The sequence below is a fragment of the Hemitrygon akajei genome, chromosome 6 (genome assembly GCF_048418815.1).
Source record: "Hemitrygon akajei chromosome 6, sHemAka1.3, whole genome shotgun sequence".
Taxonomy (NCBI): domain Eukaryota; kingdom Metazoa; phylum Chordata; class Chondrichthyes; order Myliobatiformes; family Dasyatidae; genus Hemitrygon; species Hemitrygon akajei.
Window position 1 is genome coordinate 143,861,576 of NC_133129.1, and position 25,839 is coordinate 143,887,414.

Consider the following 25,839-nt stretch of genomic DNA (forward strand, 5'->3'; position numbering starts at 1 on the left):
TGCGGGCCAAAGGGCCTGTTTCTGTGCTGTACTCATCTATGTTCTAAGTTTTGTGTTATACCAGTAGAAAATCAGTCCATCTGACTGTGAGCTAAGTTTCTAAACTTGCCAGAAAGCAACAGCTTGTACACGTTTATAATCCCCAATGAACGTACAGAGTGCTAACAGGAAACTGGGATTTAAATAGTTTATGAAGCATTGTGTATTCATTTTTCACACGGAGAGGTCCTGACCAATGAAAGTATGAGAAATTTTACCTCAACTATACAAAACATTTTCAACAAGAACCTTGTACAAAAGGGAAAATAATGCAGCCGGAGGGGCTTTTGATATAATGATGTGAAATTGGTGGGGATTAACAGGTTAAGGGAGAGCATTCTGGGAGTCCATGAGCACATGTACACAATATTTGCTGTATAATGCTTGTCAAGATACATTTGTTCTGTGTGTGATCAGAACTCTTGTTGTCTTTAGCAGGTTCAGGGTCACATGCCTCCACTCATGATCCCAATTTTTCCACACGACCAACGAACATTGGCAGCGGCGGCTGCAGCTCAACAGGGTTTTCTGTTCCCCCCGGGAATAACATACAAACCAGGTAAGCTTGATAACAAGTATTACATATTGCTGTAGAAGGCAAAATAGATATTTTCAAAAACTTCAATGAGAAACTGCCAGAGTATATTTTTAAATTGTTATTGATACCAGTACATTTTGTTCAATATTTTATTTCAGCTGTTTATTGCTTACCCTGTGCCTCCTGGGGAAGCAAGATAATCTGTAGGCTGTTTCCCTTGGATTCTGTGAGTTTTCACCCAATGTGCCCCATGCAGTGTGTGTGGTATCATTTTCTATGTGTGACTCTGTTCTAGCACGTGGTTCGTTCCTAGGTAATTGTTTTGCCAATAAGCCTGTTTTCAAATTTCATTCGATCTTATACTAGAAGAAGTAAAGTGAAGGTTAAAGCCTGGTTTTCATGGGTTTCAACCTGCACTTCAGATTTTCAGGTGACCACTTTAGGGCAGAATATGTCCAAAAGCCCCCTTCATCTAAAAGCACGTAAGGGTGTCACAAGAAGAGACTTGGAATTTCTAGATTTCTCATATATATTTCAATATGTAGTCCTGAAATGAAGTATTTGGCCAGATTTGATCTCTAATGACATCCTATAAAAGATAGGAAAATAATAATGGTTCGGTCCTTAGGTAGAAAAAATATAATGTTTTCTGGTCTTAATTTTATTCCTCATAACTAATGTTTTCAATATTAGCCCACATCATCCTGTTTTCCTTTAGATGTGCTCACCCACCCACATTTACCTCACTAACCAGTTCTGCAGTCCTCTGTCACTCTTCTATTTAATGGCCTTGATGGCTTGCCATCTCTTTCTCTGTAATAGATTCCAGTCCTTGCAAGAAATCTGTGTTATCATAGATATGGCCTCCTATGCATCCTTCTCTCCCTTTGCCCTTCCTTTGACAGTCCCAGTTCTCCTATCTACAGCTCCTCTACTACAACTCTCCCTAAACCACCCTACCTCTTTACAGTTCATTTCCTGTAGGCCTCTTTAAATTCCCTTTTTTAACCAAGATTTTAAATGCCTTCAAAACTGCAGGCACTATATAATGTCACTAAGTCAGAGAACACTTCAGCACAAAAGCAGGCCATTTTACCCATCTAATTCATCCAGAACTAATTTTCTACCTTGTCTCATCAACCTGAACTTGGTCCATTTCCCTCCATCTCCCTTCCATCCATGTACTTGCCAAATTTCTCTTAAATGTTGAAATCGGCCCCACGTCCACCACTTGTGTTAACAGCCTGTTCCATACTCTCACCACACTCTGAGTGAAGGTGTTCCCTTTGAACTTTTCACTTTCAACCTTAACCCATGAGCTCTAGTTGTAGTCTCACCCAACCTCAATGGAAAAGGTCTGCTTGCGCTTACCCTATCTTTACCTCTCATAATTTTGTAAACCTCTGTCAAACTCCTTTCAATCTGTTACGTTCTAAGGAATAAAGTCAACCTTTCCCTATAATTCAGGTCCTCCAGTCCTGACAACATCTTTGTAAATTTTCTTTGCACGCTTTCAAACTTACGTACATTTTTCATGTACATAGGTGACCAAAACTGCACATAATACTTCCGATTAGATTTGAGCAATGTCTTAGACAATTTCAGCATAACGTTCCATCTCCAGTACTGAATACATTGATTTATGAAGGCCAATGTGGCAAAAGCTTTTTTTACAACTCAATCAACTTGCAACACCAATTTCAAGGAATATATAGATCTGTACTCCTAGATCCCTTGTTCTGCTGCACTCCCCAGTGCCCTACCGCTCATCATGTAAGACCTATCCTGGTTAGTCCTCCCAAAGAGCCTCACGCTTGTCTGTGTTAAATTCTGTCTGCCATTTTTCAGCCCATTTTTCACAGCTGCTCCAAATCCCACTGCAAGCTTTGATAGTCATCCTCACTATCCACTATACCCCCGATTCTGGTGCCATCTGCAAATTTGTTGGTCCAGTTTACCACATTATCATCCAGATCATTGATATAGATGACAAACAACAATGGATCCAGAACCGATCCCTGTGGCACATCACTAGCCACAGGCCTCCAGTCAGAGAGGCAACCATCTACAACCACTCTGGCTTCTCCCACAAAGGCAGTGTCTAATCCAATTTACTACCTCCTCTTGAATGCCAAACAACTGAACTTTCTTGACCAACCTCCCATGTGGCACCTTGTCAGGGGCTTTGCTAATGTCCAAGTAGACAACATTCACTGCCTTTGCTTCATCAACTTTCCTGGTAACTTCCTTGAAAAAGTCGCTAAGATTGATTAGACATGACCTACCACGCACAAAGCCAAGTTGGCTATCCCTAATCAGACTTTGTCTATCCAAATACTTATACAGTATATCCGGTCCCATTACAGATGTCAGGCTCACCGGCCTATAATTTCCTGGCTTATTCTTAGGCATTTCTTAAACAACAGAACAACATTAGTTATCCTCGAATCCTCCAGTACCACACCTGTGGTTCAGGATGTTTTAAGTATTTCAGCTACAGTCCTTGCGATCTCTGCATTTGCCTACTATAGGTAACGTTGTGAGACCCTGGGAATTTATCCACCTTAGTTTGCCTCAAGACATCTAACACCTCCTCCTGTGTAATCTGTATAGGGTCCATGACCTCGCTGCTGCAGTTCCTCACCTCTATAGACTCTGTGCTCATCTCCCAAGTAAATACAGATGCAAAATAAGATCACCCCCATCTCTTTTGGTTCCAGACATAGATTACAACTCTGATCTTCCAGAGGACCAGAGTTGAACCTTGCTTTCCTTTTGCTCTTAATATAAGAGGGAGGTTATGCTAGGGTACAGGAACTGTGGTGTACAAAGGCTGTAATAAATCTAGTCAAGAAGAAAAGAAAAGCTTACAAAAGGTTCAGAGAGCTGGGTAATGTTAGAGATCTAGAAGATTATAAGACTACTAGGAAGGAGCTTAAGAAGGAAATTAGGAGAGCCAGAAGGGCCATGAGAAGGCCTTGGCAGGCAGAATTATGGAAAACACCAAGGCGTTCTACAAGTATGTGAAGAGCAAGAGGATAAGGCGTGAAAGAACAGAACCTATCAAGTGTGACAGTGGGAAAGTGTATATGGAACTGGAGGAAATAGCAGAGGTATTTAATGAATACTTTATTTCAATATTCACCATGGAAAAGGATCTTCGTGATTGTTGTGATGACTTGCAGCAGACTGAAAAGTTTGAGCATGTAGATATTAAGAAAGAGGATGTGCTGGAGCTTTTGGAAAGCATCAATTTAGTAGGTCGCCAGGACTGGACAAAATGTACCCCAGGCTACTGTGGGAGGCGGGGGAGGAGACTGCTGAGCCTCTGGCGATGATCTTTGCATCATCAATGGGGACGGGAGAGGTTCTGGAGGATTGGAGGGTTGTGGATGTTATTCCTTTATTCAAGAAAGGGAGTAGAGATAGCCCAGGAAATTATGGATCACTGAGTCTTACCTCAGTGGTTGGTAAGTTGATGGAGAAGATACTGAGAGGGAAGATTTATGAACATTTGGAGAGGCATAATATGATTAGGAGTAGTCAGCATGGCTTAGTAAAGGGCAGGTTGTGCCTTATGAGACTGATTGAATTTATTGAGGATGGGACTAAACACATTGATGACGGAAGAGCAGTAGATGTAGTGTATATGGATTTCAGCAAGGCATTTGATAAGGTACCCCATGCTAAACTTATTGAGAAAGTAAGGAGGCATGGGATCCAAGGGAACATTGCTTTGTGGATCCAGAACTGGCTTGCCCACAGAAGGCAGAGTGGTTGTAGACGGGTCATATTCTGCATGGAGGTCGGTGACCAGTGGTGTGCCTCAGGGATCTGTTCTGGGATCCTTACTCTTCGTGATTTTTATAAATGACCTGGATAAGGAAGTGGAGGGATGGGTTTGTAAGTTTGCTGATGACACAAAGATTGGAGGTGTTGTGGAGGGCTGTCAGAGGTTACAGCGGGACATTGATAGGATGCAAAACTGGGCTGAGAAGTGGCAGATGGAGTTCAACCCAGATAAGTGTGGAGTGGTTCATTTTGGTAGGTCAAATATGATGGCAGAATATAGTATTAATGGTAAGACTCGTGGCAGTGTGGAAGATCAGAGGGATCTTGGGGTCTGAGTCCATAGGACACTCAAAGCAGCTGCGCAGGTTGACTCTGTAGTTAAGAAGGTGTATGGTATATTGGCCATCAATCGTGGAATTGAATTTAGGAGCCGAGAGGTAATGTTGCGGCTATATGGGACCCTGGTCAGACCCCACTTGGAGCATTGTGCTCAGTTCTGGTTGCCTCACTACAGGAAGGATGTGGAAGGCATAGAAAGGGTGCAGAGGAGATTTATAAGGATGTTGCTTGAATTGGGGAGCATGCCTTAAGAGAATAGGTTGAGTGAACTCGGGATTTTCTCCTTGGAGTGACGGAAGATGAGAGGTGACCTGATAGAAGTGTACAAGATGATGAGAGGCATTAATTGTGTGGATAGTCAGAGGCTTTTTCCCAGGGCTAAAATAGTTGCCACAAGAGGACCCAGGATTAAGGTGTTGGGGAGTAGGTACAGAAGAGATATCAGGGGTAAGTTTTTTACTCAGAGAGTGGTGAGTGCGTGGAATGGGCTGCCGGCAACGGTGGTGGTGGTGGATATGATATGGTCTTTTAAGAGGCTTTTAGATAGGTACATGGAGCTTAGTAAAATAGAGGGCTATAGGTAAGCCTAGTTATTTCTAAGGTAGGGACACGTTCGGTACAACTTTATGGGCCGAAGGGCCTGTATTGTGCTGTAGGTTTTCTATGTTTCTATATCTGTAGAAGCCCTTCAGATTCTCCTTCATCTCCTCTGCTAGAACAACCTCATGCCTTCTTTTAGCCCTCCTCATTTCCTTTCTGTGTTCTCTTGCATTTCCTATACGCCTCAAGCACCTCATTTGTTCCTGTCTGCCTGTGTCTGCTATGCACCTTCTTCCTTTTCTTAAGCAAGGGCTCAATATATAAAAAAACACAATTTATCTACACCTGTTATTCTTGCCTTTTATTTTGAAAGGAACATGCAAACTTTTGTACTCTCAAAATTTCAATTTTGACAGCCTCCCATTTACCATATACACCTTTGCCAGAAAATGACCTGTCCCAATTCACAAGTGAAAGGCTAATTATACCTACTTAACTTAAACATAATGTCTAGTGATCTTTGGACATCATTCACCAATACAGTACTTGTTAGAAACCCTTCAATATACCGATTGATTTGATCTGAATCCAAAACCAGTTGGAAATTGATGATGTGTGCTATTTGCTCATGAATTATAGATGGAATTACCTATTCCCATTATTAACTGAGATCCTGTTTTGAACTGAACTGGAGGTTAGTGAAGTGAAGATCAATCACAAACACACTCCTCCCGCTGGTTTTCTTCCTCCATATTCCCATCTGCCCTCCCCAGCTCTCTCACTGGAATCCATACCCTCTTCTCCTATCAGATACCACCTATCACTTGCCAGAGTTTGGTGCTATTTCAATTTACCGCTCTTCCATCTCCCTATCAATCCCCAACCCTTCCAAGCTGGATGCACCTAACACTTGCTAACTTTTGCTTCACCTCTTCCCTGCACCTGTTTTACTTTGTAACACACACACAAAATGCTGGAGGAACTCAGCAGTTCAGGCAGCAGCAATGGGAAAGAGTAAACAGTCGAAGTTTCGGGCCGAGATCCTTCATCCCGAGGAAGGATCTCAGCCTGAAACATTGAGTATTTACCCTTTTCCATAGATGCTGCCTGACCTGCTGAGTTGCTCCAGCATTTATGTGTGTGTCGCTTTGGAATTCCTGCTTCCGCAGAGTTTCTTGTGTTTGTGTTATCTTTTTACAGTACCTAGCTTCCCTCTGTTTTTCAGTCCAAATGGCAGTTCTCAATTCCTAACATCGACTTGCCATTTCCCTCCATAGATGCTGCCTGGGTTACTGACTTCCTCAAGCATCTTTTGTGTTGCTGGAGTTTAGTAAAGCCCAAAACTTACTTCTACTTCAAACTTCTTTCGTTGCTGTGTGTGGTACTATCATTTTATAGGAATTCACCTGAAGTTTTATTTCTATGATATGTCAGGTCAGAAATTAATTTTAGCTGTGTGGATTACCCTGTTAATAAATGCACTATTTATTTGTAACTGCCTTCAAGGAGACTTTGATAAGATGGTAGAACGATCTGAAAAGTAACAGATAGAATTGAATGTTAGGATGTGGGATGCAGTAAATATTGCTTACCTAATAAACTAAATAATAACAATGCGATGAAGGAGAAGATGAGTAATGGCATACACATTTGGTGCTTTAGGTTCATAAGATGTTAAAAGCAGCATTTTAAGTGCATAAAGTAATAAATAACTAATAGAATGCTGGATTTATTGGAAAAAGGGACAGAATATAAGAGCTGAGGTCTAATGGTGCATTATAACCAGCCCATTGTATGTAGTTTTGAAATCTACTCCAGGATGGCACAGCATCATAGAGAGTGGCACAGCTTCATAGAGGGTGGTATGGTGGTATAGTGGTTAGCGCTGTGCTTTATGGTGCCCGTGGTCAGTGACTGGGGTTCAATTCGCATCGCCATCTGTAAGGACTTTCTACATTCTGTCTGTGAGTACATGGGTATCCCCCAAGTGCTTCAGTTTCTTCCATGTACGAGTTTGGGTTTTTAAGTTTTGGGCACATTATGATGGCACTGGAAGCACAGTGACACCTGCGTACTACCCGCAGCACTTCCTCAGACTGTGTTAGCCATTGAATCAAATAACGCATTTCACTGTATGTTTCAGTGTATTTCTGATGAATAAAGCTAATCTTCAAAAGTATGAGGTACACAGAGGATACAGCCCTGATTTGCTGAGATGCCTCTCAGTGCAGAGATACAAAGAGACTTGACATGTTGTAGTATAAAGGTGATTATAAAATCACTTCATAGATATTTATATAGTAGTGGCAAAAAGGTAGATGGAAACGGTTTCTTCTAGTAATTGAGAGATTGGGACCATTGATATGATTCAGCAAAGTGTTGAAACCTTGTGTTATGTAGTTTCAGACAGGGTAACCAAAACAAATAACACATGGAAAGTAACAACCTGCTCAATAGGTTGTTGAAGGACATCAGTAAAAAAGGATATCAGAACTGAGCAACACACACAAAATGCTGGAGAAATACAACAGGTCAGGTGCCATCTGTGGAGGGGAAGAAATAGTCAACTTTTTGGGCTGAGGCCATTCATCCAACTGCAGTCTGATCCATTGAGTTCCTCCAGCATTTTGTGCGTATTGTTTAAGATTAACAGCATCTGCAGAGCATTGCAGATATGCATCAATGCAAACACAACAAATAGCAAGTTTCCATGTTGTAGTTCAGTTTAGGATGATCTGAAACTAGATTTTGTTTTTTCTGCAAAGTCCTACTGGTTGATAGTGACATTTGCCCCAGCGACCTGGTGAACGGCATATATTGGATGCAGTTCCTGTTCTTGTTTGCTCACTAGTGACCTACTGAAAAGCAAGTGTGGAAAGATTTTGAATGAAACCCCATTGTATTAGATATTTGATTTTGCAAGGTTTTAATGTGATGTGCATGACTTCTGGCACAGAAAATCAATTAGTAATAATAATTGGTACTTCCTTGCATTTGGTAAGTTTAGAAACAGAGAACGCTGGGCACGCAATAGTAACATCAAGCACTTATGCTGATGAAAAGCCCTGACATTATCTGAGCTACCACTGAAGGGTCTGAGAGCCAACTACAAAATTTTCACAGGTTATCATGTGGCATTTGATGCCGCAGAGAGGGGCAAGTGCTTTGTTGTGGGAAGCAAACTGATATTATTTTCATGCTATTAGATTTAGATGGGACTTTTTTCAGAGGCGCTCGATATCTGCTTCATTTCAAGCTTGGCACACTAAGGCACTTGGTCCTGCTGTTTGAAGTGTTGGTTTTATAAACTGAGTAAATGGTATTGGACTCATAGAATCATATAGCACATGAACAGGTCCTTTGCCTCAATATATCTATGCCAATTATTAGTATGTAACTACTTCTACTAATTCCTTTTGCCAGAACTTAGTCTTTTATGCATTGGTGCTTCAAGTGTCCATCTAGACACTGTACTTCTTAAATGACGTGAGAAAACCTGACAACACCATTCATTCAGGCAGTGTGTTGCAGATTCCAACCAGGAGAAGTTCTTCTCAGATCCCCTCTAAACATCTGTCTTGTTACCCTAGACCCAGGTCTCCTTTTTCTGCTGCTCTGAGTTACTGATCTTGCACTATAAAATCCAAGTAATGATATTTCTGAGCATAATCATGTAAAATGCTTGGGATTCAAAACAGTGGTCTTGCTTATGAGCAAGAAACTCATTCTCCTGGGCCCTGTCAAAACTATTTCAGAGACTTCACCTTTCTGGTTCATTCCTCTTAATACAACTTGCTTAACACCAAGTCTTCATCGGTGTCGCAGTGCACCAGCCGACTATAAATCTGAACTTTACAAGCCACTGCTGTGGGCTACCAAATTACTGTGCTTTAAAGTTGCTGCAATCCGTGTTCTATCATTCCTTCAGTCTGCTTAACTCTCTGTAGCCTTTGCTTACACATCTCAATTTTCATTTCCAGATTGCCATGTTATGACGTTGAAGCAGTTAATGTAGTTACGTATGGGCACAAGAATATTACTTAATTCAACAACTTCAATTTCTGAATTGCATTATTGTTTAAGTGCCTGTAATTTTAATGTTTTAATATCAAAGATTTAGAGTGAAAATGTAAATGCAATTGATTTTAATTTATAAATCCAGCTCAACTAGTGAAGAAATAGTTGTTCGAGCATCTTTGATTGTGATAGTGTAGAAACCACAGGAGATTTGGAAGGAGCTGGAGACTGGATGATATAAATCCTCCAAACTGTGAAACAAAGAATGCTTTGTTTCATGAAAAAGACTATTGTGCATTCAGTATATTCAATGAAAGACAAATACTTTGTGAAGCTTTCTGGGTATGTCCAATTTTCATAAACCTTGACTATTCTCTCTTCTTTCTTTCTGGCCTCTTTTTACATTTTCCATAACTTCTGTTTCTGTCATCACCACTATTTTTTTCATTCTGTTGTTTAGTTGATATTTTTTCCCTCCATTTTTCACCATGTTCTATCCTTCCTTTCATTAATTCTTTCAACTCTTTTTACTTTCATCATCTACTTTCCTTTTCATTATTATCTTCTTCCTCTTTTCTTTCTCAGATCCTTAAAACGTGCAGGTCACGACACAGAAGCACTGGTGTACTGCTCAAAGTGAAACTGCTGCCCTCAAGACTGGCACTCAGTTTTCTTGGCATATTTTTCACAAGATCATTATTGCATTACTGGCATATGTAATTTGACAAGTTCCAATTAACTTCAAAGGGCAGAGGGGTGGAAGGAGAGGAACAGTAAATTCAAACTGATTCTACTTAACACAAGGGAACCACAGGAGCCTTACTGGGTGTTTGGAACAGATGGGTGTGTGTTAAATGAAAACAAATTATGATGTTTTACAGGTATGTTGCTAGATTATGGTAATTGGAGAGCATTGTTAAAGTCCAGTTTCATGGTGATAAAAGCATTGATTAGGTTTTGGAGAGAAGAGGATAGGTAACTCAGATCAGGGTAAGTTGTAGAGTCAAAACTAAGTGGAGTTCAGTATGATTGGGTATAAGGAGGATGTTGAGTTAGAGGACAGCTATATGTTAAAGCTTCAGACGTCCAAGCCCAAGTATACACTAACAGGATAATGGAATTTAATGCCCAGGTTTAACTGATATTAGAAAAAACATGGCTTCAGTTTGTCTGCTGTTAGGCTGCAAAACCAAAATTAACAACCATGCTTTAAATACTTGATAAAAAACACAAAATGCTGGCAGAACTCAGCAGGCCAGACAGCAACTATGGGAGGAGGTAATAGCGATGTTTCGGGCCGGAACCCTTCATCAGGAGTGAAGTAACATGGGGTGGTCGGGGGGGATAAGAAATGGGGAGAGGGATGAAGTAGAGAGCTGGGAAGTGATAGGCTGGAGGGAAATGGGCTAGGGGGTAGGTGGAGAATTATGGGAAATAAAAGAGAAAGAAAGGTAGGGCTGGGGGGAGAGATTATAGCGAGAGGGGAAAAAGAGAGAGAAAGAGAACCAGACTAAAATAATAGATAGGGATGGGGGTAAGGGTGGGGGGCAGGGGTATCAACGGAGGTCAGTGAGTTGGATGTTCATGCCGGCAGGTAGGAGGCTACCTAGGCAGGAGGTAAGGTATTGCTCCATCGACCTGCGTGTGGCCTCATCTTGACGGTAGAGGAGGCCATGGACAGACATGTCGGAGTGGGAGTGGTCTGTGGAATTGAAGTGTGTGGCCACAGGGAGATCCCGCCACTGCTGGAGGACTGAGCACCGGTGTTCGGCGAAACGGTCTCCCAGTCTGCGGCGGGTTTCCCCAATGTATAAATGGCCACATCGGGAGCACCGGACACAGTACATCACCCCATTTGACTCGCAGGTGAAGTGGTGCCTCACCTGAAAGGACTGTCTGGGGCCTGGGATGGTGGTGAGGGAAGAAGTGTGGGGGCAGGTGTAGCACTTCTTCCGTTTGCAGGGATGAGTGCCCGGAGGGAGGTCCGTGGGGAGGGATGGGGGGATGAATGGACTACGGCCCAAAACGTCGTTATTACCTCCTCCCATAGATGCTGTCTGGACTGCTGAGTTCTGCCAGCATTTTGTGTTTTTTATTTATTTCCAGCATCTGCAGATTCACTCCTGTTGCCTTTTAATACTTGATTGTCATTTGGGACTTTGTCAAAGGCTGTATGATGAATTAAGGAAGGAGGTAATGAGGCAGAGGTGAAAAAACTTTCCATTTATGCTAATACCAGGGTAGCATATGCTATAATGAGGTAATGTGGACCAAGGAGGAAGCCATGAGTTAAACACCAGGTGGCTGTGGACCATGAGAGAGAAAACCATCTGAGGCAATGCAGTGCCAATGATGTGACAGGTAGTTGTGAAATCAGGCTGGAGACAAATGCTTTGCAGAGAAAAGCCATCCAAAGCTGCAGTCAATTCATGTGCCTGAGGGGTTAATTGTAAGCAGAACTGCAGCCACATTTTACATGTTGTTGACATAGGGAAGACAGTCTTAGCACAAACTGGCATACCTACTAAATGAAAAACCATCAGCAGGTGGAAAAAAAAAGTGACCCAACAGGGTAACACATCATCAGCCAAATACTCTGCCTGGCTTTGCACTGCATTAGCTTAATAGAGATTAAAAATTGAGGAGTACATGAGGGTGTAAAATGAGTAACTGTTTCAAATCTGAGAGTCTTCTGCCAGGAGAGGTAGGTGAAAATTTCTTCCAGTAAGCCACCAAGTGAAGCAAATGGATTTCATCACCTCTGACACGTCGGGTACATTGTGAAATAATTAATGCTCCACCCTTATTGCAGTCGATGGCACAAATATCCAGCAGCTGGGAAGCATTATTAGGCCTACGATCTACAATTGTGTCTTTAGCAGCTACATCCTGAGATGTAAAAATCTGCATGTTGCAAATCTGCACCAATTGGAAAATATTAGAATGGAGAGTAAGCTATTTAACATTTAGAGATAGACTGGCTAATGTTCACATTTTTACTGCACTCTAAATTAAGGATCCCATTTCAAAGCACTAAGTTGCCTACCTTTGACTAATCTGTCTTTCCAGTTTTTACTCCAGGATGATTTGTTAAATTAATGAAGTTGTTGGACACCAACCTGAGATGTGAGGTTTTTTATAAACATCTATTCAATCCAAATACTGATTATATATCTAAAAAATAGGCAATGCATCAGGAGCAAATGATAAGGCATTTGAGCCCATGTGACACGCTATTGTATGATTTGAAAATGCTAACTGTGCTCTTCTATGGTGAGGGAGCAGAAGTACTATATGGAAGCTTGTTTGGACACGCGTCTTTTTCTTCAAACAAATTAAATAAATTTTTTCCTCACGCAAGCATTCTTAATCCAGAGAACAAATTTGCAGAAGATTGCTACAGCATGCCCATTGACTCCAAGCCAAGGAGAGTCAGAATGGAAGGCAATTTAAAAGCAAACAAACAATCTTAAGCAGTGATTATTAAAACTTTTCCAATAGATTGTTGACAAATGCACTGACCTGTAGAGATCAGCAAGATCCCCAGTCTCTGCTAAAACAGCTGACCCAGACAAAGCTAATAAAAATGATGTAGCAGCCTTATTGGGTTGAATAAATTTAGTCTTATGTTCCTAAAACAGCAGTCAGTTAGAAGATGTATCTCAGTTCTCCTAAACAAAGGGGAAAATCTGCCAGGAAATATATTTTGACAGTGATTCAGACACCTCAAACGTGAAAAGATAAGAGTGACAATATCCAGAGAGTATAATATTTTATGTGGCATTATACCCTCACATGGTAACAGTTGTTTGCCTGTAGCTATTATCTAAGTTTGTAAATTGAAGATGAAATATTTAGGCACAGTTCCAAAGGAAACTTAGAAATCTTGGACCCCTAAGCCAGAATCTTTGAGAGAAAAAAAAACTTCAACACAATGAAACAGGGCTAAACAGCACTTTAAATCTTTCTTCAGAACATTAAAAGATACTGGATTTTTATAACCCAATATGGTCATGAAGGAAACATTTCCATTTCCATATTTTCCATTCATTGATCCATTCACAAATATGAAGCATGAAAACTGGAGTTTCCAATTGCCAGGTGTCAGGCCTGCACAGGCAGGCAACTCCCAGACACCACCCAGCTAACAAGAGTCATCTGCCACTCATTTCCAACTCATTACATGCAGTCTATTTAAACCCAGCGCTCACCCACAATCCTTGTTCAGTAATCAAACCAGCCAGCCTCAACCAGTTGTTCCTTATTTTCAGTTACCTTTTTGCCTTGTCACATTAATATCTGTCCTTTCTTTTCTGTGGTCCCTCATAGCTTGTTATTTTGTAGTTTATTACTAAAGTTATTGTTTACTGCTAAATTGTTTCCACTGTTCTGCAATTGGGTCAAGCCTCCTCCATGTTTCCTGACACAAGGTGGTATTCCTTTTCCTGTGCTATGATTTTTTTTTAAATTACAATGCATAAACAATGTTTTTAAAAAGTCAGTCTTCTCTAAGTAACTGCACTTTGATTATTATGAAACAAAATTTGTTAATAGAAGAAAAAAATCACCTCTGAGCTGCCTCAGGTGAGGTACAAAAAGTGAGATGTAGAGTGCAAGAATGTGCTAAGGAGAGACCAACCAGTCATTGCTGCAGGAAATCAGTTTTTTCTTAGTGTACTAGCACAATGTCTGTACTACAAGGAATTTTTAGATTATCCTTTTAATAATTTCAAAATGAAAAAAATAATTTATGGCATGTAAAACAACATCTGTGGAGTTCCACTTTTCTTGCCTATCCATCTGCACCCCAATCATCCTTCATCAAAAATAAATGTGTGCATACTTGGTTTCACATCGTTTTACTGCTGGTCGATTTGGCTGATTAAAGAGAATATTTGTTAAAAAAAAAATCACACAAACAGTCCTGGCTGATCATTTTAAATTGTTGCTTTATTATTTAAATTGCCCGAAGAGAAAAACAAATCTTCTGAAGTACCAGACCACAGGACACCAAGGCGAGGTAGTATTATGATATGCAGTGTAGCAGAACTTTAGGAGCAGCCAGAGGAGAGATCTTTATGAAGCATACATGTTTTCACTGTGGTGCATGGATTGATGAGGTGCAGATTTTTTTGTATGTGTTTGTTTCAATGGGTCACAGAGACCAAAAGGGCAACTGAAAGAGCATGTATCAGGGAAGCAGTGGCCCAGTTTCAGATGGTGCTATTGTTAACTTTGGTCCTGTTTTTTTTTAATACATTGAATTCCATGTTTGTGGAGTTACTGATCTTAATATTCTCTCTACCTGCATATCCACTTAACAACAAGAAGCAATTGGTCTTAATATATCTTATTATTTTTTTTCTGAAATATAGAAGGTCAAGTTTATTATTATTCAACTGTACACATGTATACAGATAAAAGGAACAATGTACCCCTGAGAGCAAGGTGCAAAACATAGAACATATATCACATTCAGCACACAAAATAATGTTAACACAACAGTATTAACAGATAATAAAAAATCTGTAGATGTACAACTTGACATAAAGTGCTTATAAGTGTTTATAGTTAAACATATAACAGTACAATGCTACTGGTGCTGTCATAAGTATTGTACACTGGGTGGTAGCGGGGTGTTCAGAAGTGTCAAGGCTTGTGGGAAGAAACCATTACCCAGACTAACAGTCTTTGTTGTTATACTGTGGTAGGAAGACAAAGGGATTGTAGGATAGGTGGGAAGGCTCTGTAAACACAACACTTCTGGTGTATATCATGGATTGGTGGGAGTGCGGGGGGTGGGTGAGAGAGACCACAATGATTCTCTCAGTACTTTCACAATCCATCGAAGGGTCTCCTGTCAAGAGGCCTTGCAGATCCCACACCATATGGTGATACAGTTGGCCACTCCGTGTGGGTTAGAATATGGGTGAGGAACTTTGCTTGCCTCAGTCTTCTCAGGAAGTGAAGGTGCTGCTGTGCTTTCTTGACCTAAAGAATTGTTATGAGGGACCAGATGAGACCATCTGTGAGGTGCACTTCAGGAAACGTGCTGCTACAGACTCTCAACGGAGGAGCTGTTGATGTGCAGTAGGGATTGGTCAGCCTGCACTTTTCAGAAGACCACAATTATCTCTTTTGTATTGTCCACATTGAGACTCCAGTTGTCATGCTCTACTTCCTCTCTGTATGCCGACTCATCTTTGTTTCTGATGAGGCCAGCCACTATTGTGTCATCAATGAAGCTGATGATGTGATCAGAGCTGGATCTCATCTTTGTATCCGTGTACAATTGTTTCTCGTTGCTTTGTGAAGCTGCCTTTCAGTTGCCATTTGTTACCATTGTCATTTCCCATTACAGTCAGTTTGGACTTCCATATACTGTAAGCCTTGAATTTTTGCTTTATTGTAAGTGAAATGGGTTGAAAAGGTCAATGAAGAGAATTGTTAATTCTGTTTGATTTAGAAAGCTTCTCGTGATTGGGTGGCTCAAGCTGGTCACAGAGAATTGGTATTTTCTGTATGCAGTGTCCACTTTCCATGATGCAGCCTGACAGATAAATTTTCTTGCCAAATTGAAGTGATTGATTTAAAAGATAAATCTTATAGAATATCAACAACTATGGATATAGCTCAATAAATTAATATTAATTCATTTTAACTCCAATGAAACATCAATGGCTAGTTCATCGGCATGGACCTGCTGCTAGATAGCTTGCTGGGTTGAAGTCTCTCAGACTCCAGCCCGAAGACATGAGTAGCGGTTGGGTCTCCAACAATGCAATGGAGAAGCTCCATTCCCAGTACCATGTTAAAGTGTATCTTAGACAACAGATGATGTGGCCTAGCTTTGTCAACTCTTAAATCTATAAGGGTCCTTATATATCTCTGAATCTACTGCCAATGAAAAGTGAAATAAAGAATACAATTTTAAAAACCATACTATTTAAAATAATCTTGATTAAAAGTTTATAAATAATTAAAATATTAAATAAAATGCACACACTTAAAGAGAGGAATTTACCTTCTCCACAGGTTTAGGGTTCCCATTGAAATCAGCCATGGACCCAGCATTAGACCCTATACAGGAATGGATCTGAAGAGTAGATATCCCAATTCAAATGGCAAGGAATCTAATCAAAACATTGATCAGCTGCTGGAGTTTGTGAAATCCAATGGTGATCATGGCTGGGAATTGTGTAGTGAAACTCAGCAAGGAAGCAGAGCTAATGTGCGACTACATAGGAATCCCGGAGCTCACCAGAATTTATGCTGAGGAATGTGGATAGTTTGTTGTGGATTTGCCAACATTTCCAGCAAAATCTGGACTACAGTTTTGGATTGCGATCCAAGAATGGTGCTATTTCGACCTTTAATACTAATCATTAAAGCTTTCTGTTACTGATACCTTATGTCTTTTTAGCAAAATGTCCCCGTAGTATTCATTATATGAAAGATTGTTTGAGATCTGTAGTATTTATCCTGATCAGCTAAAGTACTGACCATTATCACATTGGCGGGTAATCTTTCACACAGAACCTTGTCAATAAGAAGACTTCAGTAACAGACCTTACATTAATTAAAACAGATTGACGAGAAGCTTTTTATACTGCTATTATTTTATCTATGTGTAGAATTTTACCCTGAAAAATTAAAAGAGCAGACCTTCCCCATTCTCAATGATTTGCCTTCGAGCCCATCTGTGCACAAAAGTTCCACGTAGTTTCTGCCCAGCTGAGGCTTCTGTTCAGGCAGATGTTCCGGCTCCGTGTAGCGCTGTGGTGCAAAAGCAGAGGCAGAGGCGTGTTGGCACATGTTCGGTGTGATTCTTTGCTCATTGTCTGAACCTGTGTGCATTGTTCTTCATCGACAGGTGATAGCTACCCTGTGCAGCTCATTCCGTCGACAATGGCAGCTGCAGCTGCGTCTGGACTCAGCCCATTACAGCTCCAGGTATGTGCCACAACAAAGAATTCTGGGACGAGAGCCAAAGCTTAATGATGAATGCCAATAAGAAAACTTGAGATTTTTGTTCTTTTCACTGTCAACCAAAATTAACACTTTAAGTCCTTGATGAATTGCAGCATGAAAAGTAGGTTTTCTGGGTATTACAGTGTTGAACATGGTAATATCATTTTAAAGCAGCCATATGGTCATGTTTTGCAGCATGAGTGAGTGGAGTCCAGCGTCTGGCTGCTTTCCCACAGGTTTTACATTTGAAGTCTGCTGCAGGTCTCCTGCAGGATAGCTGAATGCACAGCGAGGACATTGCCTACAATAGATTCCGCCCATTAAATTAGGTGGCCAGTATACACTGCAGAGTATCATAATCTGCACAAAACAACTCGGCCAAGATGATCTTCTCGATGATGTTGAAGTCCCAGTAGCACATGAATTTTGTCACTGTGCATTAGTTTGTAAGTGTTAAATGCAACTGCAGAAACTTGTAGCATTGAGGGAGTGTTGTAACACAAAGGAGAGATACCAAACCAAGACCCAATCTGCAGTTTGATAAGCCATTCAAATGGTCAATTTCCCCCAGTATTTTAGACACTACTTATTCCTCAAGTTAGCTCAGTGAGCAGATTTGCCAAGAACCCATATCACAAAATGTTATAGTTACTCGTGCCATTTTCAACAAGAAATGAACTGATTATTGAAAATCTGAGATTTAGTAGAAGTTTCATGCTTTGTGATTATTATTCTGTTGTGGGTGCACCCCACACCCCATACATGCACAGCAGCATCTGAGGAAATGCTTTCTCAGCCGAGCCACCTTCTGTAATTTATGGATGTAAGTGCAAGGCCTGTGTCTTCCTTGGCCTCCTCCAGCTGAAGTATGTTTCCATATTATGAATTTAATTGTGCTGCCTGACCTGTTCTCATGCTAGCTACTTTATGATAGATACTTACCTAGTCCCTCCTACCCTCTCAAGACAGCCATTAGTGTAGTGACGTCAGCACTGGACTTCGAGGCGAGTGGTCCTGGGTTTGAATCTGGCTGCTCTTTGCAGGCTTTCCATCTGTGCTGCCTTAAGCATAAAGCTAGTAACCCTGCCTCGTAAAAAAACAGACAAAATGCTAAAGAAACGGCAAGGTTGCCGCCACAAGTCTCGGAGAGGAATAACAATAACATACCCACCCTGTACAAGATACAGACCCAATACTGCTTCCAAAATTGCCATTCTCACACCATCTGTTGATCCATCAGCCTAACCGGACCTCTTCTTTCCAGACTTCTAATTACATCTTGACTACTTCTCACTTAAGCACTGATCTCAGCTCTTTGGAACCCTCCATACACTCACCAACTAGCAATCCAATCCCCATTCTAATTCATAGTCCCATCCATCTTCATTATTGACTGCCATTCCTATTAATGACTTGAATGCAATCTCACCAACAACAACAGTAAAATCTATCTACCACTAATGGCTGGCAACTAGTCTAAGTCCTGAAACATCTACCCAACAGTTAGTCAGGAAGGTGGGAAAGGTGGCTTACCAAATTAAAGAGAGGACAATATGACATTTCATCATAGAAAAATGAGTAACAACAATCGTGTATGTCAGCAAAGAGCAGAGCACTCAATCATACTAGTTACCTCCAACTAGAAAAAGGGAAAAAGTGGTAAAAAGACAACTTGGAAAACTGTTTCCTATGAATGCATGCCACAATTAATGGTGCAAATAAAAATATATAAAATTATAGTGATATCGATGATGTTGTAGCAAAGTGATAAAGATTGGGAATTTCCAGGCTACTTAGCTCTCAGAAGCGAAAGACAATACTCAAAAGATTGGTAGATAGCTCTGATAATAAAATTTATGAGAAAGGCAGTGAAAAAAACTGGATCAATGCTCAGAAAGCCCAGAAGTAGAACCTTTATGGATGAAGCCAAGAAATAGCAAGGGGCAAAAAGCTTTGTTGTGAGTTGTCTTTAATCCCCAAACAACACTGGCAATGTAGGGCATAAGTATAAATCAAGACATTAGACTTGCATGTAGCAAGGATAATACACTAATGATGGGCTCTACATGTCAATGGGGCAGAGCAAAGGAGCAAAAGCATTGTAAGCATCATAGAAGCTGAATTCATGGAGTATTACCAAAAATTTTTCTAGAGTGATATTTTGAAGCAGCAATTAGAGATACACTATTTCAGAATATATTGTGCAAAAAAGTAGGGTTACTTTAAGGAACAGTTGATGTTTCGTGCCAAGACCCTTCATCAAGTTGACTATTTACTCTTTTCCATGGATGCTGCCTGCCCTGCTGAGTTCCTCCAGCATTTTGTGTGTGTTGCTTTGGATTTCCTGCATCTACAGATTTTCTTGTGTTTAAGCAAACTTTAGGGATGTATCTATTAAGATTGAAAGTGATTTAGATCAATTCTAATTCAGGAACTTAAACCTAAAGGTAAGCTACAAAGGTAGGAGGTTTAAGTTGCCTATGCTAAATTGGAAAACAATATTGAAATACACAACATCAAACAAAAGTGAAACGTCTGATGAACTAACACACAATATATCCTTTTAAAGCCAACAGGAAATTCGTCCAATTGATGCTTTAAAGAGAAGTTAAAGATAGTATCAGAGCAAAGAAAAAAGACTTATAATATTGCCAGAAAGAGCCTTAAGCCTATCGATTGGTAAATTGTCAGAATTCAGCAGAGAAGGATGAAGACATTGATGAAGAAATGGAAAGTAAATGGAGTTATATGCTAGTGAGAAACTTAAAAGCAGATTGCAAAAGCTTCGAAAATATGTAAAAGATTAAATATTAGTAGAAGTCACTTTCCGAATGATGCAGGAGAAATTATATTGAGGGATAAGGAAATAGTAGAGAAATTAAATTGATATTTTCATTTTGCATTGTGGAAGAAGATATAGGCATTCTGTGGAGAGATGCAGGTCAATGAGGAGCAGAAGGAAATTAACATTGGTAAAATAATCAGGAAATCAATGGGACTGAAAACCAATAGATTTACAGGATCTAATGTCCTGCATTTCATGGTTTTCAAACAGTCAGTTATATAAATAGTTGATTCCCCATGGCCAGCACCCAAACTTGCATTTAACCCCCAGTATTTAAGGAAGGAGGGAGTGAGTAAAAAGAAAATGTGATTAATCTGATGTCAGCAGGGAAAACACCCTAATTCAATATTAAGGAAGTGAAAGCAGTCCACTTAGAAAATAATGATGGGATCTGTTAAAATGGATTTGTGAAATGGAAGTTTGAGATTGGATTCACAGACTGGATAATGAGGAACCACTAGCTTTGTGCATTTGGATTTTCAGACGGCCTTTGACAAAGAGGTTATTAAACAGAATTGGAACATTTGGGGGTTATGCTGTATAATGATAAATACTGAGGTGTGTCAATGGATAGCAAACAAAAATCAGGACTGTTTTTTTGAGTTGGGAGGCTGTGATAAGCGGGTGCAGCAGAGATCAGAGTTGATGTACCAGCTGTCCTCAATCTATGACAATAATCTGATGAAGGGACCAGTGGTAATTTAATCAAATTTTGGGGATTCCTAAATTTCTCATTCCACCGAGATGCAACACTGAGCGTCATAGGAGGTCATTCCTGCCTCTGGCCATCAAACTTTACAACTCCTCCCTCGGAGTGTCAGACACCCTGAGCCAATAGGCTGGTCCTGGACTTATTTCCACTTGGGATAATTTACTGATTATTATTTAATTATTTATGGTTTTATATTGTTATATTTCTACACTATTCTTGGTTGGTGCGACTGTAATGAAACCCAATTTCCTTCGGGATCAATAAAGTATGTCTGTCTACATGAGGAAATCTGCAGATGCTGGAAATTCAAACAACACACACAAAATGCTGGTGGAACGCAGCAGGCCAGGCAGCATCTATAGGGAGAAGCACTGTCGACGTTTTGGGCCGAGACCCTTCGTCAGGACTAACTGATAGGAAAGCTAGTAAGAGATTTGAAAGTAGGAGCGGGAGGGGAAAATGCGAAATTATAGGAGAAGACCGGAGGGGGTGGGGTGAAGCTGAGAGCCAGAAAGTTGATTGGCAAAAGGGATACAGAGCTAGAGAAGGGAAAGGATCATGGGACAGGAGGCCTAGGGAGAAAGAAAGGGGGAGGGGGGAGCACCAGAGGGAGATGGAGAACAGGCAGAGTGATGGGCAGAGAGGGAAAAAAAGGAGGGGGAAGAAAAACTAAATATATCAGGGATGGGGTAAGAAGGGGAGGAGGGGCATTAACGGAAGTTAGAGAAGTCAATGTTCATGCCATCAGGTTGGAGGCTACCCAGCCGGGACATAAGGTGTTGTTCCTCCAACCTGAGTGTGACTTCATCTTGACAGTAGAAGAGGCCATGGATAGACATATCAGAATGGGAATAGGACGTGGAATTAAAATGTGTGGCCACTGGGAGGTCCTGCTTTCTCTGGCGGACAGAGCGTAGGTGTTCAGCGAAACGGTCTCCCAGTCTGCATCAGGTCTCGCCAATATATAAAAGGCCACACCGGGAGCACCGGACGCAGTATACCACACCAGCCGACTCACAGGTGAAGTGTTGCCTCACCTGGAAGGACCGTCTGGGGCCCTGAATGGTGGTGAGGGAGGAAGTGTAGGGGCAGTTGTAGCACTTGTTCCGCTTACAAGGACAAGTGCCAGGAGGAAGATCGGTGGGAAGGGATGGGGGGATGAATGGAAAAGGGAGTCATGTAGGGAGCGATCCCTGCGGAAAGCAGAAGGGGGGGGAGGGAAAGATGTGCTTGGTAGTGTGATCACGTTGGAGGTGGCAGAAGTTATGGAGAATTATATGTTGGACCTGGAGGCTGGTGGGGTGGTAGGTAAGGACAAGGGGAACCCTATCCCGAGTGGGGTGGCAGGTGGATGGGGTGAGGGCAGATGTGCGGGAAATGGGAGAGATGCGTTTGAGAACAGAGTTGATGGTGGACGAAGGGAAGCCCCTTTGTTTAAAAAGGAAGACATCTCCTTCGTCCTGGAATGAAAAGCCTCATCCTGAGAGCAGATGCGGCGGAGACGGAGGAATTGTGAGAAGGGGATAGCCTTTTTGCAAGAGACAGGGTGGGAAGAGGAATAGTCCAGGTAGCTGTAAGAGTCTGTAGGCTTATAGTAGATATCAGTAGATAAGCCGTCTCCATAGATGGAGACAGAAAGATCAAGAAAGGGGAGGGAGGTGTCGGAAATGGACCAGGTAAATTTGAGGGCAGGGTGAAAGCTGGAGGCAAAGTTAATGAAGTTGACAAGCTCAGCATGCGTGCAGGAGGCAGTGCCAATGCAGTCGTCGATGTAGCGAAGGAAAAGAGGGGGACGGATACCCATATAGGCTTAAAACATGGACTGTTCCACAAAGCCAACAAAAAGGCAGGCATAACTGGGACCCATGCAGGTGCCCATGGCTACACCTTTGGTTTGGAGGAAGTGGGAGGAGTCAAAGTAGAAATTATTGAGAGTAAGAACTAATTCCGCCAGACGGAGGAGAGTGGTGGTAGAGGGGAATTGGTTAGGTCTGAAATCCAAAGAGAAGTGGAGAGCTTTGAGACCTTCCTGCTGGGGGATGGAGGTATATAGGGACTGGATTTCCATGGTGAAAATAAGGCGGTGGGGGCCAGAGAACTTAAAATCATTGAAAAAATTCAAAGCATGAGAAGTGTCACGAACATAGGTGGGAAGAGATTGAACAAGGGGGGATAAGACAGTGTCAAGGTGTGCAGAAATGAGTTCGGTGGGGCAGGAGCAAGCTGAGACAATAGGTCTACCTGGACAGGCAGGTTTGTGGATCTTGGGTAGGAGGTAGAAACAGGAAGTGCGGGGTGTGGGAACTATGAGGTTGGCAGTGGATGGGAGATCCCCAGAGCTGATAAGGTTGGTGATGGTATAGGAGACAGTGGCCTGGTGCTCCTTAGTGGGGGTCTGTCTGTCTGTTAATGTAGTGATGATGTTACCTCTGGCGAGGTGTCTGGAACCAGGGGCTACAGTCTCAAGATAGAAAGTTGGTCATTCAGGGCTGAGATGTGCAAAAATCATTTCATATAATAGGTAATGAATCTTCAGAATTCTGTGCTCAAGAGGGCTGTGGGTGCAGCTGCTGAACATATTCACTTTAGATGTTTCCCCATATAAAGGGAATCAAGGGATATGAGTTAGGGTGGTGCAGAAAGTGGTGCTGATTAAACAGATTATTCTGGATCGTATTAAATGGCAACGCAGGCGGAAGGAGCCAAATGGACTACTCCTGCTTCTATTTATCATCTTCCTACAACCCTCAAGTATTACACGTTTCCTTGCGCTATTTTTGCTCAAGAGCTCTGGGACCCAGACTCGCTCCCAAGCTTGTCCAGCTTCCTCAGCTCTCACAACTCTATGACTGTGCACTATCGATCATGCCAGGCACAGGCACTCGATCACAATGCTTGTTGACTTGCTGTGAACTGTCTGAGCAACACAGCTTAGGAAGCATCAACTAATTTCCGAGCAATTAGTTGATCATCAGTCTGTTTGTAGAACCTCGCTGCATGCAGATGAGCTATCATGTTTGTTGTAATATTAACTGTGACTGTACATGAAAAAGGGCATTATTAGGAAAGCTTTGAATGTCCAAAAGGTGTACAAAATCCTGTCAAAATGGAAGTTCCTTGTGTGTTATTCACTGTCAGGGCATATGTAAGATTGAAAGTAATGATAATATTTTGATTGGTATGGTTGTGTAAATTTCTTATTACTTTGGTCATTATCACCAGCAAAGTTCTCACCATTTTCTTACTGGAGCAACATAGTGGCCCATACCAGCTTTCATCTCTAATTGAGACATCAGATATAGAAGCAGAATCAGGCCATTCAACCCTTTCAAGTCTGTTCCAGCATTGATCACAACTGATTTACATTCCCTCTCAATCCTATTATCCTGCTTTCTCCCCGTAATCTTTAATGCCCAAACCAATCAAGAAATTGTGTAATGGTTAATATTGACAAATCTTGATTACCAATCAGATTTGTTAGGCAAGGTTTTCCCTTAAGGAAACCATGCTGACTTTGGCTTATCTTATTCTGTGCCTCCAAAACCATTTCCTTAATAATCGATTCCCACATCTTCCCAATCACTGATGTTAGGCTAACTGGCCTATAATTTCTTTTCTTCTACCTTGCTCCCTTTTTGTAGAGTGGAGTGACATTTGCAATTTTCCAGTCCTCGGGAACCATGCCAGAAAGATCGTTACTAACATCCGCAATTTCTTCAGCCAACTCTTTCAGAACCCTGGATGTAGACCGTCTGTGGTCCAGGTGATCTACCTACCTTCAGACTTTTCTGTTTTCACAAGCACCTTCTCCCCACACAACTGTCGGCACTGAATTTACACTTTCAATTGGAGGCCGTGCCCACAGCCTGTGCATTAGTAGAAATTTTCAAGCATTTGGCCTATGGTTCGAAAATCCGATGGAATGAGCACAGGCGATGAAGACTATAAAGTAGCACATTTTCACCTCTCTTCATAATGCAGCTTTCTCCCCCTCTCTTTATTGTTATTGGGAAACATTCCTGTGTATTGAAAAGATCCTTACTACCCTATAGTGAAACTGGACAGAGACATTGGTAGGTAGCTGAGTTTGGGAGGTTAGCACAGTTAAGCTTATAAATGTTTGTAATCCAATAGGTTTTCACTACTTCACTTTTTGTAGCTTGCGCAATGGCCAATTCATTACTGGGATTTACTGGGTTCAGTAGTTCCACACCGAAATCCATAAATTTATTGGGAATATCACCCTATTGTGTTCTTATTCTTTTGAGTAGTGAAACTTGTGGCAGCTTTGTTATTGTTACCAATTTAATAACAATTCTGGGAACGAAGCATGCTTAATCCAGCAGCAGCTGATGTTTTCATTGCTGAAACCTGCTCTTAGTGTCGGGTACAGATGCCAAAGAAAAGCTGTGCTTGCAAGTCTTGTGGAAGGGTAAGTGCACCACATTTAAGCAGTATAAGCCAGCGTCCAGATGCTGGTCTCTTAGATTCCAATCTATAAATGTCCACAATATAAAAGCAGCTTTTGTGCAGTATTTATGTTCTGAGTTACTATATTCCAAAGAGAGAGTATTTCATATCAGATTCTCCAGAGAAGCAGTACAGGGTTCACAGCTCCCATTGTCATGCATGTTAATGAGATTTGACTCTAAGATTTTTACCACAATATCACAAAGAGGGAAGATGAGGGCATTCTTCGGATGTCTTGCATATCATTGTTAATTAAAAGCATTCGCCTCACATTTAACCCCTGGATTGGGAATTGATAATGAGAGAGTAAAAAATCAGAATACAACTGATAATGGGCAATAGCATTTAAGCATTAAAACTTTAAATGGCAGGATTGTTACCAAACAAAGCAAATACTTCTTGAAAAATGTGACATGCAACTTTTCTTCTAGATACAGTAGCGTAATTTGTCCTTCACTGCTTATCGCTTAGAGCTTTAATGAGCCTTGGCAAGTCGTAACAATGCATGCAGCTGCAGAACAAGCACCAACAGTTCCACCATCCGATTGGAATTCATGTACAGTATTTGAATGTTGA

At 41.2% G+C, this 25,839-nt stretch overlaps 1 protein-coding gene across 30 annotated transcripts in view; it reads left to right on the forward strand.

Moving 5' to 3' along the window:
• sox6 (SRY-box transcription factor 6) overlaps positions 1–25,839 on the forward strand; it is a 598,739-nt gene that overhangs the window by 469,885 nt on the left and 103,015 nt on the right. For 26 of the 30 annotated variants that reach the window (XM_073049425.1, XM_073049424.1, XM_073049429.1 and 23 more), the window contains 2 exons: positions 478–598; positions 17,139–17,218. In XM_073049425.1, coding sequence (XP_072905526.1) covers positions 478–598; positions 17,139–17,218 — 201 coding nt within the window. Of the gene's footprint in view, positions 1–474; positions 599–17,138; positions 17,219–25,839 lie in introns of all 30 variants that reach the window. The other 4 variants (XM_073049415.1, XM_073049422.1, XM_073049418.1 and 1 more) reach the window with 1 other exon arrangement.